At 38.0% G+C, this 14,203-nt stretch overlaps 1 protein-coding gene across 1 annotated transcript in view; it reads left to right on the top strand.

The window, feature by feature from the left end:
* The first annotated feature begins 1,030 nt into the window (after window positions 1–1,030).
* LOC124629624 (gamma-aminobutyric acid type B receptor subunit 2) overlaps window positions 1,031–14,203 on the top strand; it is a 53,026-nt gene continuing 39,853 nt past the window's right edge. The window contains exons 1-4 of the mRNA XM_047163117.1: window positions 1,031–1,046; window positions 2,140–2,324; window positions 2,755–2,898; window positions 8,834–8,946. Coding sequence (XP_047019073.1) covers window positions 1,031–1,046; window positions 2,140–2,324; window positions 2,755–2,898; window positions 8,834–8,946 — 458 coding nt within the window. The remainder of the gene's footprint in view (window positions 1,047–2,139; window positions 2,325–2,754; window positions 2,899–8,833; window positions 8,947–14,203) is intronic.

Raw genomic sequence — 14,203 nt, 5'->3', positions numbered from 1 at the left:
CGGTGTATCCAATTAATTACTATTCTCCATTATTACGATGTTCCATTCATACGGTAAAACAGTTCGAATTTAACCAAAACACGAGCTGTGTTGTAATCACGGATGACGCTGGAAACTGAGTAAAGTTATACCATAAACTTGTATAGAAGGTAGCAGAATAATTATTGTGGTTCCAAGAAATTTAAGGCTTAATGTACCTTGTCCATAAGGTGAGATCTTTAACATAATGGCTGCCTTTAGAATGGCAAACTTTTGCGTCGAGTACTGCATTCATCATCTACCTAGCCTTTTCACAGTGATATTTTAATTCTCTTGAAAGTATAACTGGATGCAGCTGAGTGCCAAAGTTTTACATAGAGAGGTTGCCTATCTGATCCGCTCAATCCAGTTACCGGGCAACCTGATACCCCTTGGACGTTGTAAGACTTTAACGACTACCAGGACTGCCAAAAATGTTCAAATGACAGCCGAGACCCACCAATTACACGTGCCTTTGGAAAGACGGAATAACTCGTCATGACAAGACGGTCACCCATTTAAGCACCGACCGCGCCAAGCGTTGCTCAACCTTATGTTATGTAAGGTTATTACTTAGCCACAAACTCTACACACGATGACTATGATTAACTTAACAAGTACTGTTATGTACATGAGAACAAATACAATAATCCTCAAATCCAGGTCTACATTAGGCTAATCAACGCAGCAGCAAAATGAGCTTAAGCTTAAACAGTCATAATACTGCACACTCTCATGCAAATATCGCATTTAAGAGTATTTGCATTAGCACTCATATTGTTTGTACTACAATAAGCCTGCGACTGACGTTCCGTGTTGACAATGAAGGGTGATTTTCACCTGAGTGCTTTGCTTTTGTATATTATGTTCTATTTATTTATGTATATGGTTCATATTGTAATGCATGTGAAGAGTAAATATATTGACATCAGCATATAAATGTTTGCCGATGCTTCTAATATTATAAATGCGAAAGTAACTCTGTGTATTAATAATAATATATCACGCTTAAATGGCTGCTTCTGCCGGTACCCTGGACTCTGACATTAGCTAATTGGCTAAAGAAAGTATTTTCCTTGGGATGCCGGTAAAACCGGCAACAGCTAGATTTCAGCAAAAAAAGTGTATTCACTCGGGGGTGTCAAAAGTGAAAACTTGAATATTATTAACAAAAAACGTCTGACATCACCAACCCGCATTGATCAAGCAATATTACAACAAAATAATACCACTTACGAGACTTTTTCCTTTCATAAAATCTTCCTTAATCCAAGCATCCTACCAAAAATATTAACGGCCTAAATCAAAAGCAACAGGACACGGCCATGATATAAACAAAACATTATTTGCTACCGTGTCGACATACAATTCATCACACAGAATAGCTGCTACATAATATATTAGATGCTATTTATGCTATCCACGGAGTATGGAAAGATGAGCGAAGATGCCGTAATGCAGGTAGGTCAGGCACCTTCTTCTAGGTCAACTGCGTACGGTGGGCATGACCAAAACAATCAGTTACGAGTGAACTAATGAGGTATTCGGGTTCTTTGAGACATCTGTCAACGATTTTTGGTATTACAAAACATTATCGGGTCCAAAGAAGGCGTAGAGCGAAGACAGTGACGTTCTTCGTCCCCGAAACACCCGCAATTTGGCGGGCTACTTAGGAGATTTTCCGTTATGGCACCTCCGCTAGTCATTTTGTTCTCCATGTTGTTATCCCTTCATCTTTCTCAGAAACATCATGTACCCGTGTTAAGCCCAAGCGGGTGTTTGTCTTGTAAAACGTGGATCCCTTTCGGTTCATTTTTGGGTTCTGTGTATAAAGGATTAATTGATAATGCGATGGATCTGTTAAGTCTGTCGGTAATACGGAAAGTTAAGATGCAAAGTCTATTGTTTCGGTTTTCTTGCTGCGTTTAAATTTTTAACTGAACATTGATTTCGATAAAACATACATATTTACTAACCTATTTCTTAAATTAAACTGTATTTAAATTCGTCCATCCTTCTTATAGAATGAGCTGTAGGTGTTTATTCACCTGACAAGCTCTAGGGTCAGATTCAAGTTTTCTATTAAAATCGAATTCTAATTATTAATCTTTTTGTTCACAGACCTTCCAAAACGCAAATCTAACCGCATCGTGTCCATCCTGGGTCTCTTCGAGCTGTCAGTTGGAGACGCGCCCCGAGCTGATGGAGTATCAGAGCTGGCTGCTGCAAGACTGGCTGTGGAACATGTGAACAAGCGGGGTCTGCTGCCAGGGTATAGGCTGCATCTCATCACTAATGATACTAAGGTATATCATGATTATAAGCCTATAAAAGCATGTACGATGCTTTCAAATCAACTGTCATATTGCCCAATAAGTTTAGAAAGTATTTGATCTGAACCGTGGACCATCCTTACTTAATATTTTTTTAACTTATTTACTAACTTAGGTATGTTAAAGTCAAATCATTTTATTTCATGCAGGCCTTTACAAGCACTTATGAACGTCAGAAATCAACAAGTTTGATTCTTGTTGCCCTATTCCAAAAGTAGCTTCCTATGAAGGAGAACGGGCGAGACACTCCTTGGTTAAAACATAACGTTCGGCTTTCACGTTAAAACCTCTTGACCGATTTAAATTAGAGATACATTTGGTACACAGTAAGAAAGCCCGAGAAAGAACAGACTCTATACTGCTGTGTACAATAAAAGAACTGATGATGATAATTTTGTTCCAGTGCGACCCAGGAGTAGGAGTGGACCGTTTCTTCCACGCGCTGTACACGGAGCGAGACTCCCGCATGGTGATGCTGCTGGGCACTGCCTGCTCAGAGGTCACGGAGAGCATCGCCAAGATTGTGCCCTATTGGAATATTGTGCAGGTGAGAACTATAAGACCATCCCGGATTCCGTAGTGGTTTCCCACGTTTTTCCCACACAATCAGACTGAGCGACTTATAAGTATGAGCCAGAATTAAGAAGGACAAAAAATCTCTTGGGTTTTGAAGTTTTTTTAGAATTGATCGTAAAATTAGAGAGAGGTCTGTATGTATAGATTCTAGGAATCGAGAACAAAATGGGTGAAATTGTAAAACGAGACTAATTTTCGAGAGACAAAAGATTGATGAAGATGAGGAGTAGGTTTTTTTTTTTGTCAGTAGCACATACACTCACACCTACTTCAATGCCTGTGTATTTGTAAAAATACCTAACTAAAATTGTTTTACGTGGAGTTTGAAAAACGAAATAAACTTTTTAACAGATTGTAAAATATTCGTAGCCTTTCGTAATTTCCTGTGCCGTTTCTTTCTTTGAAAAAACCGTCGCCAGGTAGTTGAGAAAGTTAAATTACTGTGCCATCGGAATGGACACTGAAAGCTATGAAAATCAGTAGTATTGGTTTTTATTTGCAAAAATATTTCAAAATGTAAAATCGTACTGCCAATAATTTCCGTTCTTGGTCGAAGCTTTCTTGGTGAAGTCGTGGTGGCCTAGTGGGTAAAGGACCAACCTCTCGAGTATGAGGGCGCGGGTTCGATCCCAGGTCAGGCAAGTACCAATGCAACTTTTCTAAGTTTGTATGTACTTTCTAAGTATATCTTAGACACCATTGGCTGTGTTTCGGATGGCACGTTAAACTGTAGGTCCCGGCTGTCATTGAACATCTTCGGCAGTCGTTACGGGTAGTCAGAAGCCAGTAAGTCTGACACCATTCTAACCAAGGGGTATCGGGTTGCCCGGGTAACTGGGTTGAGGAGGTCAGATAGGCAGTCGCTTCTTGTAAAGCACTGGTACTCAGCTGAATCCGGTTAGACTGGAAGCCGACCCCAACATGATTGGGAAAAGGCTCGGAGGATGTATGGTCGAAGCTTTCACAGTTAGTGTAGGAACTTAAGTCTATGAAAAATGAAATAGAGGGACGGTAGTTTGACTTCTAAATAGGTACACTATAAAAAAATCAATTCACACGAAATTACATGAAATAGCCCCAAAACTGCCCGACCTTCATCACTTCTATGTGTTTTTGCTGGGAAGAAGAAGTGGCGCAACAAACTCCCCAGCAACACATATTTTGATAGATCAGAGAGATAACTTTTAAGATAATAACTAGGTACTTACCGGTGATCTAAATCCACAACAGATGACTGTGTTCAACAATTTCCAATATCCCCGCACGTAGACAAAATCAGTTTCCTTTGAGAGACACCAATTTTCACTGCCCCTACACGGCACCGTCAAAAACAGGCATTTTGCAGTTTCCTCTACATTTTTGTAAATTGCTGGTGGTTTGCGGGTCCAATTTTTTGAAAATGTTTTTATGAAGCGGTGACAAAGACTGGAGTTTTTGGCTTTGTTCAAACCCCTTTTAGATACCTTTTTTTAATTGATGGGAAATCATCAATAACCCCTCCCGCTGTGAGTTAGCAGCGTGAGGAAGTGTCAGACTCTTACCGACTAAAATCCATCATGTTCCTTCTGAAGCCCTTTATGTACCAAGCCGCGGTAATGCTTTCAAGCAATCCCGCAGCCACAGCAGGCCTTTATAACAAAACATGACAAATAAATTAAAGGCCTTATAAACACTTCCAAATCTATCCTATCAGAAACGTGTTCCTAAATGAGCCCTCTAGACAGAAAAATAAGCTCAAAAACAAGTAAACAAAACTGTCTAGACCTCACAAAGAACTCATCACTACGCCAATATATTCTTCCAAAGACAAAACCTGTATTTATCAGAATTTGTGTCTAATAAAACCTTATTCTTTCGTAGAAGCTGCGAATCTATTTATATAAAAGAAATGAGACCACGAAACCTATTTATCTAATCCTTGAGACGTTGAGACACCTCTCCAAAGAAATAACCTGAAATAAGTTCCATTATATTCTGGAAAATTCTAATTGAGGTCAGTTTATGACGCGACAAATTGCTAATATTACCTCGACGGCTAAAGTCTAAGAGCATTCAACCAACAAGAGACGCCATTGCCCTATCTTGCACAGTGCTAAAGATGTGAGATGGCCGGTCATATTTATCAAGTTACGCTTATTTTTAACAACTTTATGATTGAAAATGCATTCTGTCAGTATTCGTTGCGAAGCCAAGGCCCCTTTTTTTTTTTTTTTTTTTTAGCGACGTAAAATCATCAAATGACCCCTCCCGCTGTGGGTTAGCAGCGGTGAGGGAGTGTCAGACTCTTACTGACTAAAATCGTCGTGTTCCGTCATAGGCCTTTTATGTACCAGGGCCGCGGTATCTCTTTCGAACAACCCGCAGCCCCGGCAGGCCTTGGCCCTGCTGGGCCCCGCTGGGGTTGCTGACATCTCTTTGAGGAGCGCGTGGAACAACGCGCGCCGTCGACACGGGTCTGTCGTCTAGAAAGACAGAGGGACGATGAGCCACCCGAACTCACCGCCCACAGACCCACGCCTACGGTGGCCGGGAGTCATCTCGCGACACCCGGCGCCCATGGTGTCTACCTGGTCCAGCGCGGCGGCCGGGATGAGAGGTGCGAACTCTCTGGCGTTCCGCCTCCTCCTTCTCGAGCATGACCGCTTCGCAGAAGGAAGCGACGGCATCCCATTCCCTCTCGCCCCGGACCATGGCCTGAACCAGGGCCGGACGCGAGAGGTCGCCGCCGCCCAAAGCCTCGACGAGGACCCGGCGGTGCCCCTCCCATGCGGGGCACACCTGGACTGTGTGGTCCACCGTGTCCTCGGGGCTGTCCGCACAATGGTGACACCCGGGCGCCTCCTCACGACCGATGCGGTGCAGGTACCTCCCGAAACAACCGTGTCCGGTGAGGACCTGCGTCATGCGGTACGTGAGGGCGCCGTGACTCCTCCCGAGCCACTCCTCAAAGAGGGGACTTACCGCCACGATGGTGGCGTGCCCTAAGCCAAGGCCCCTCGTGTTAAGTTACAGACTTTATATAATTATCTTTTTTTACTTATATTTTTGTTGTGTTGGTTAAATGCTCTAAGTCGTCGGATGAGCAATATTCGTACTTTAATTGAACAATAGCGAAAAAGTTTCGGGCTCCAAAATGCTCGCTTCTTCAAATAGTTTTTGTAAAAGGGTTTAAGGGGTTAAGGAACTTCTATAATTACTTTTTCTTTTGTTTTTAAATAAATAAGGGTCAAAGAAGGTTTGCCAGCCCCTAAATGAAAGTTACGGTTGGGTGCCGAATAATGTTAAAGTAGTTTTATAATTTCTTTATCAAATTCTTATAATGTATACTTTGTCTTACTTATTTTGACAAAAATCGACTCTAGTCAAGGATATTATTTCTAATATATCGGGTGTGTCGTTCATAATCACATTAAATGAAATGCGTTAATATACTGGTTAATACATGTCGATTAACACAAAGATAAAAGAAAAATATCTAAAAATAAAAAAAAAGATTTTTTCAAACAAAGTAAATGGAATAAAAAAGTGCAAAAATTAGAACACCATATAAAAGTCAGTTCTTACAAACAACTGAAATTCTCCCTTGAAAACTGACTTGTCAACTGATCAAAACATACGATACTCCTAACTTTATCTCTGCTTTACACATGATGTTGTAAATTATAAAAACGAAAAATGACTCCTGTGGTTAAACCACTGAATGGATTAGGTTATTTTTTTTACAATTCGCCATAGAATATCATAAAGTATATGCGATATGATTTAATGTGATTGTGAACGACACACCCGATATAAATTGCTTCAACAACAACATAGAGAATGCATTATAACTTCTAGGCTAACCATCAATAACCACTCAAATCCAGTCATCAAAATGACTACGTCCAAATTAGTCACGAACTAACTGTAACCACTTTAAACCAGTTTGAACCAGTTCTATCCACTTCAATCCGGTACTTACCTGCTACCGTCGACGTCAACTCCAACAAACGAACCTAGCCTAGATAGACAACTCGATTTTCAGTCTATAGGGAGCATCTGAGACGAAATAGTAGCGTCATTCAATTTTCAACTTTGTGTGTGGGGTACATAGGGTGTAATTTCGATTGCGGGTTGAACAAGGATCGGTGTGTGGATGGGAAGTCCAATATTTGAATTTTGGGAAGGTTTGTTTTGCTTGTAATCGTATTAGCTGAGAGAAGAAGTGATTCCATTCAATCAAACGTTACAATGGACGGGATGTTCGCACGGAATTGTCGTTTTGTGATACGAACTAGATAGTACGTTGCTTTATTTCATATCGGCTTCTCACCGGTTTAAGGAAAAGGCAATGCTTATACGCTTCATTTGTGTATATTTTTTTTTCTATTACCTTAATTATTTTGGTAGTATGTTATTGAATATTGCCCCCGTTTCATACTTAACCATAGTTTTCACATTTTTAAAATGAATAAGTTTTTCATAAAATTTCGTGCTTCCTTACTAAGCAGTTTTCGTCAACTCTAGCGGTCTCACTCCGTGCACCCAAATAAAAGTACCTAGTAAACGGGCCATCTAATTCTGTTTTTTTTTTTTTTTAAATCGACCCAGTATCCAGTAACAAACTCTTTAGCTATATTACATGTAGGTATAACTAAAGATTAATCAAAATGTGGATCTGCAAATAGTAATGAAAATGTAGGTACTAAGCAACGAAATAATCTAGGGTTGGCTAGCAACAGAAATAAATCAATTTCCAATCAAATGTATCTAACATTAATACAATGTATCAATCTAGCTTTAACAATAGCGACCCAGGGTTGCCAGTTTTGTAAATCGGTCTTATTCTTTGCTCTCGTAATTTGGTAGAATAAAACATATTATTTGTGGACGAAAAGAACTTGAATTATTATTATTGGATCTATAAACAATCCCCATAAAAGCTATAGCCATCTCAAGGATCCTTGCTTGGAAAAACAGAGCGGATAATTCGCTAGTGTCAAAGCGCTGTAAACTGTAAGCCAAACGTTTCGAAGTCTGTTTAATGTAATTTTTTACTTAATTTTAAAAATAGTTTTACTTGGACTAAAACCCACCTTAAGTCCTGGTTACGTCATTTTTTGTTACGTCAGTTCTAAGTACAAACATAGACGTGACCTCACGAGCCCCCACTCTCGATTTTTGATGTGTTATATCTTAGAAAATATTTTATCTAAAATGCAGACTAATTACACTTACTATTTTTTCACCCAGTCATCACGTCTATTATGAGTTACAAAATTAACAACATCCAAAAATAACCACCTGTAATACAGATCTAAACGCAGTGAACCAATCTTGCCACGAACCGGATCACAGCCGTCATCCCTAACAAAAGGATTATCAATCATTGTGATTAATTTCACACACGACTTAATGTTAATTGTACTTACATATAGTAATAGAGCGAATATTAATGATGGCTGCTTAATTACTTTTGTTCATTCACATACGTGCTTGGTTTGAAGCTTGGCGGTGGATTTTATACAGTTTATATCTTGATTATGTTAGGTGGTACAGTAATGATTTATGATTTTTTCTTAAGCCTTGTATTAATTAACAGTACCTACTTAATCCGTTTCATATCGGAGCGCAGATACACGCGATACACAATTTTTCTATTGTTCCATAATATAATTAGCGACATATAAGCAGTTAAATCGTGTTCTATATCACTGAGAATATTCATTTATCCAGTTAATTTCGTTCAACAAAGTTTCCAGCATCGGAACTATCTCTTGATTCTAGGAAAACTTTAGACATACTTACCTATACATTTTATTCCCTGTTTGTGTCCGACTAGATTCACAACTATGTATTTACAAGAGAATATTTCTAAACCGTGCTTATAAGATGATGCTTTTAAGCCTTCTATATATTTTGTCCAGGTATCGTTCGGGTCCACTTCACCAGCTCTGAGCGACAGGACGGAGTTCCCTCTGTTCTGCAGGACGGTGGCTCCTGACTCCTCACACAATCCTGCTAGAATTGCCTTCATCAGGTAAGGAGTTCATATAACCTGCTATTTTGATAAGATCTGATTGCGAGATGAAGCTATATGGAGGAAATGTCAGCGTTTCTTTTTGCTTCTCAATATTACTGACCTTACTCCATGGTGCAATCAAAAAGCCAGTATAAATACTGTCTTCAGCTTGTCGGAAAAAAAACTATTATATTAAAGTTAAAAAATATTAAAAAATTATTATAATAAGTAAAGTACTTAAGTTATAACGATAGCCAAACCAAATGGTTTCTTTATCGTAATGGTAATAGATTCTGCTACACACCCTCAGTAACTATCCTCTAGGTACTACTAAATTTTTTCGTCACCAACTGAAGCGTAACTTCAATATTCTATGTATATTCCAATTTTCACAATGTCTAATCTTTCCTACTTTCACAACGATAAACACACCTCTTCAACATTTCAGTGACTGGTGCCAAAACGCGCCTAATATTAATGTTCACATAAAATACCCAAATTAACATAACAAACGAATCTAATAAATATACAGTTCGTGTAAATTCTCCAGAGGATCTCCCTCGCTCTTTGACAAAAAAGGATATGTTGAAAAGAACGTGTTGATAATTCTGTAGAGGATCTAAGCGGAACGCGTCAAGTACGAGTATCATTCAGATCGTGCCCTTCACGGGAAAGTTCAAGATTCAATTCAAAGCCACATATGGTATACCTACCCATATTTATAGGTACACAAGAGAATAACGTTTCCAACAAGTCAAATTCATTACTTTTCTTGAACTGACAAAAAACAGTTGGGACATATTCAAAAAAATTGTATATTAAAACGTCCAACAGAGTTATTATTTTTTAAAGAATAGCTACTAGCTAATTACTCTTAAAACAGAATAAACATTTATTTCAGCATTATGAAAAACAAAAATAACGCCCCATAATCCTCAATGAATGATTAATTTTAAAAGAAAACTACAACGTAGAACATTTGTTTTCATATAAGCAATGCGTGTCCACATTCTTGGCGCGACATTTAGAAAACATTTTATTATTCAATATTAGTATTTTAACTGACAAATAATTGATTTCTTAGCAGAGCATTGTGGAACCTGAAGGAATTTGCTAAAATTATCATGAAATATAACACGCAGAATTCAGGAATAATTAATTAAAGCAAGTCTTGATTTCACTTCATTTCTGTTATTCCTGTCTGTTACATTAGTAATTTTAATATTTTTGTAGTAGTTATAGATAGTTCAACTCAGATTTGCGCGCGGCCCTATGTGTGCGTCGGCTTGTAAATATACAACTTTCATTCGTGTGACAGTGACGTCGTCCGAGCATGACGTGTTCTCATCGCTTTTTGTTATGGGTACAGTCGTTTACGAAAATGTCTAGTTCTTCACGGAGAAAATGTTTTAAGGAGTCAGGTAGCGTTTCAAAAAAATGAAACAACATTCAAAGCTTTTTATTATTACATTTTACAGTTTATCATTATTTTCTCATACGGTTTTTCAAATTGACATTGACAGTATCTAAGAAATAAATGAAGTGAAATATCTAAGATGAATTAAATACTCCTTACATATTTTCTAGCTCGGGGTACGCGGACAATAAATAAATGTGTGGACTAAGAATGTAAAAGACCTATAATTTAGTATAATAATGGAAACAAAATGTGTGGGGAATTTTAAAAAATTATATTGCTTCGCATAATGTCGACCAAAATAAGACGGAAATAATGAAACTCATAAATGAACGTTTAAGTCAAATTGATGAAGGGATGTTGGGTAATACTTGTCGACATGTACAAAAGAAAAAAGAAGAATACTATAGACATTTTGACATGGAGTCTGAATTTATAATTAACATTGGTGAAAGTAGCAAATCCGAAAATTCATCATTTGATTTTTCAAGTAGCGATACAGAATCATTATAAATAAATAAACTAAATTACGTAATAACTGTACTTTAAACAGCCGTATACAACCCCTAAATAACTGTATTTGTACCCGACTGTACCTCTTGTCACGCACACAAAGTCACTGTATATGTACAAGGGTTACCCACACATAGGGCCGCGCGCACGACTGAGTTGAACTTACTATATCAAAATTATTTTACCTAAAACATTAGCAACTGAACTGTCAAAAGAATCGACGAATAAAAAATGTTCGGTAATTTTGAGAAGCGCAACAAGCACGAAATATTGTGGTGCAGTGATTATTCGACAATTAAAAGTTACTTATTACTGTGAGACTTTTAAAGTATCGGTAAGTACTTTTACTGTTTTATAACTCAGCTTAGAATAAATGTATATTGACACTATCACTGTACTATACAAGTTTCGTTTAAAGTAAGAATTAGCATTGAAAAAGAGATTTTTTTAGATTAGACACAAGCAATTTATTCATATCGGTTATCATATCAGATATGAACGGTTAAGGTTTGTTCACAGTGTACGTACCGAGATAAAAACGTATGTAATCAAACCTACCACTTTTCTTTTTATTTTATAATTTTATAAAGGTATCTTTACGAAAAGTCGACATGAACAGAGTAAATAAAAATCAATCCACTAATAAAATATAAAACTCGAAAATGTTTTCTATCGATATACATTTTTACAATCGATATTTGCAGGTAACATCATGTATTATAATGGGATAAGTTTGGGATAGTTACCTACCTACGAATGGCTTTAGTTCGGGTATAAGAATTGCTGTGGGGTTTGTTTTAGAATATTTAATATTTATGTATTAAGGTTTTCTTTTCTTCACAGGCAATATGCCACTAACACCAGGTGGACGACAGCGAAATTATAGAGAACAATTCGAATACTACTATCTACTTATTTTCTTTTAAAAGTACGTCGTTATATACTGACCCTAATAATTCGTCTCTGTTACTTTTCCGTTATAACAATATAGCTTTCCTATCTGTTTCATATCTGTTTTTTACAAATTTTTTGAAAACGACCCAGTTACTTTCTATGCAATTTGTATTATGATGTCAAAGGTTTTTCACATAAAGCTAAAGCATTAGCATAAAGTCAGAATGAATATGACTACGTTATTATTACCTATTTTTTTTCGATCGTGTCAACTACCCAATTCTGGATTCTGAATTTTATATAAGAGTCACTTCATCATTACTTTCCAACTATGTTAGGTTCGATTTCCAGTTCAAATTGAGGATGTAATTTATTTAGTATAAATCTAATTCTCTATGCTTTTATCGACTTAATTAAAAGCACGAAGCAAAAAAATATTCATGTCAAGATGTATGCAAAGAAAAAACAGATTTAAAAGCAAATTGATAATTTGTTTTGAAAGGCGAATGGCAGGCTTGTATGGGACTTTCGTACCGCTAATAAAATTTAGTGTTTTGGGATATTTTTTGTTTTAATTGATGGGTAATATGATAGACAAGCCCTTTGTAAATTCTTAGATTTTTAGAACTTGGGAAGTAAAAGTTATAACCAGTTTTGTTTTTTAAGGTTATGTACCACAGTATACCCATATATGTAAGTTGTTTTAGCTAGGTACATAAACATTGTTATGGGTTATAATTGGTGGGTAATATGATAGGCAAGCCCTTTGTAAATTCTTAGATTTTTAGAACTTGGGAAGTAAAAGTTATAACCAGTTTTGTTCTTGAAGGTTATGTCCTACAGAGTACCCATGTAAGTTGTTTTAGCTAGGTACATAAACATTGTTATGGTAATGATAAAATAAATGTTCTACCTAGCTTGTCTCTTAATCTTGGGTGTGTTTTAGGTAGGTACGTACAATTAGGTAAATAGATAGATAGTAGGGCATGCAATACCGGTTAACCGGTTTCGTTTTTACCGGTAAATCGCCCATTTTTGCGAGTTTTAAATTACCGGTAAAAATAATATGAAACCGGTAATTTACCGGTTTTTACGTTTTTCTGATAAAATATAGCAATTGTTCATTTAACGTCAAATCTTTGTTATGTAGCCTGAATATAATGTAATGTTGCATACATTACGTATTGTAAGAGTGTTAAAGTTGCTGTTTTTTAGAAAAGTAAACTTGTGTGTCCTTAACTATCTCTAGGTTAGATACAAATCTTCTTTCTCATCTTAATTTATAAAATCTAAACAAATTGTATTCATTCGGTTATTCTGTTTTTCCTCATAGCTGTCAGCTCATACAAGGTACAAATGCTTATTGCTTATTTTACCTACTCTATGACCTTACTGAGCAAGGGCTTTTACTTCACCACCATGCGGACAGCTCTGAGGACACGGTGGAGCACACAGTCCAGGTGCGCACTGCCTGGGAAGGGTACCGCGGTGTTGTCGTCGAGGCAATAGGCAGCGGCGACCTTTCGCGTCCTTCCCTGGTTCAAGCTATGGTCCGGAGCTAGAGGGAATGGGAAGCCGACGCCCCTTCTGCGAAGCAGTCATGCTCGAGAAGGAGACGGCGGAGCGACTGCGAGTAGCACCTCTCATCCCAGCCGCTGTAGTGGACCAGGAAGACACCACGGGCGCCAAGGGTCGAGAGACGACTCCCGGCCACCGTAGGCGTCGGTCTGTGGGCGGTGAGTTCGGGTGGCTCATCGTTCCACCGTCTGCATAGACAACAGACCCGTGTCAGCAGCGCGAGTTGTTCCACAGGCTCCTCAGGGAGATGTCAGCAAACCCAGTAGGGCCCAGCAGGGCCAAGGCCTGCCGGGGCCGCGGGATTGTTCGAAAGAGTTACCGCTACCCTGGTCCATAAAACACCTACTAAAAACATGGGTTTTAGACAGAAAGAGTCTGTCATTTGATGATTTACCATAAAAAAGGGCTTTCCCTTCAATTAAAAATATATTTTTTACGGTAATTCTTAGCGTTTATCCCGTCTTGTGACGGGGTCGGCTTTCCGTATCTTCCTTCTTCCACTTCGCTCTATCCTCCTGAATAGACATCTTCCTCTTCGAGTTCGCAGATTTTCATGTCATTCATTACGACACTCAACCACCACGGTTTCGGCCTGCCTTTGCGCCTTTGACCGAGTATATTGAGATTGAGTATCACATTCACACTGCCGATGTCCTCAGGTGTCACTCCTTTTTACATGTCTGTACCATCGCAGCCATTTTTCTTGCATTTTGTCGGCGACATCGCGTACGGATGGTACTGACATGTTTTTTGTTACGGCCCACGACACAAAAAACGTTTATCACCTTATACTTTGCATATTTATTTAGTTTTTGCTTTAAGACTACCCAATCTTATTGTTATAATATCACATTTTAAAAAAATTACAAAAAT

The sequence above is a fragment of the Helicoverpa zea genome, chromosome 4 (genome assembly GCF_022581195.2).
Source record: "Helicoverpa zea isolate HzStark_Cry1AcR chromosome 4, ilHelZeax1.1, whole genome shotgun sequence".
Classification (NCBI taxonomy): Eukaryota; Metazoa; Arthropoda; class Insecta; order Lepidoptera; family Noctuidae; genus Helicoverpa; species Helicoverpa zea.
This window is presented reverse-complemented; position numbering and strand designations above follow the sequence as displayed.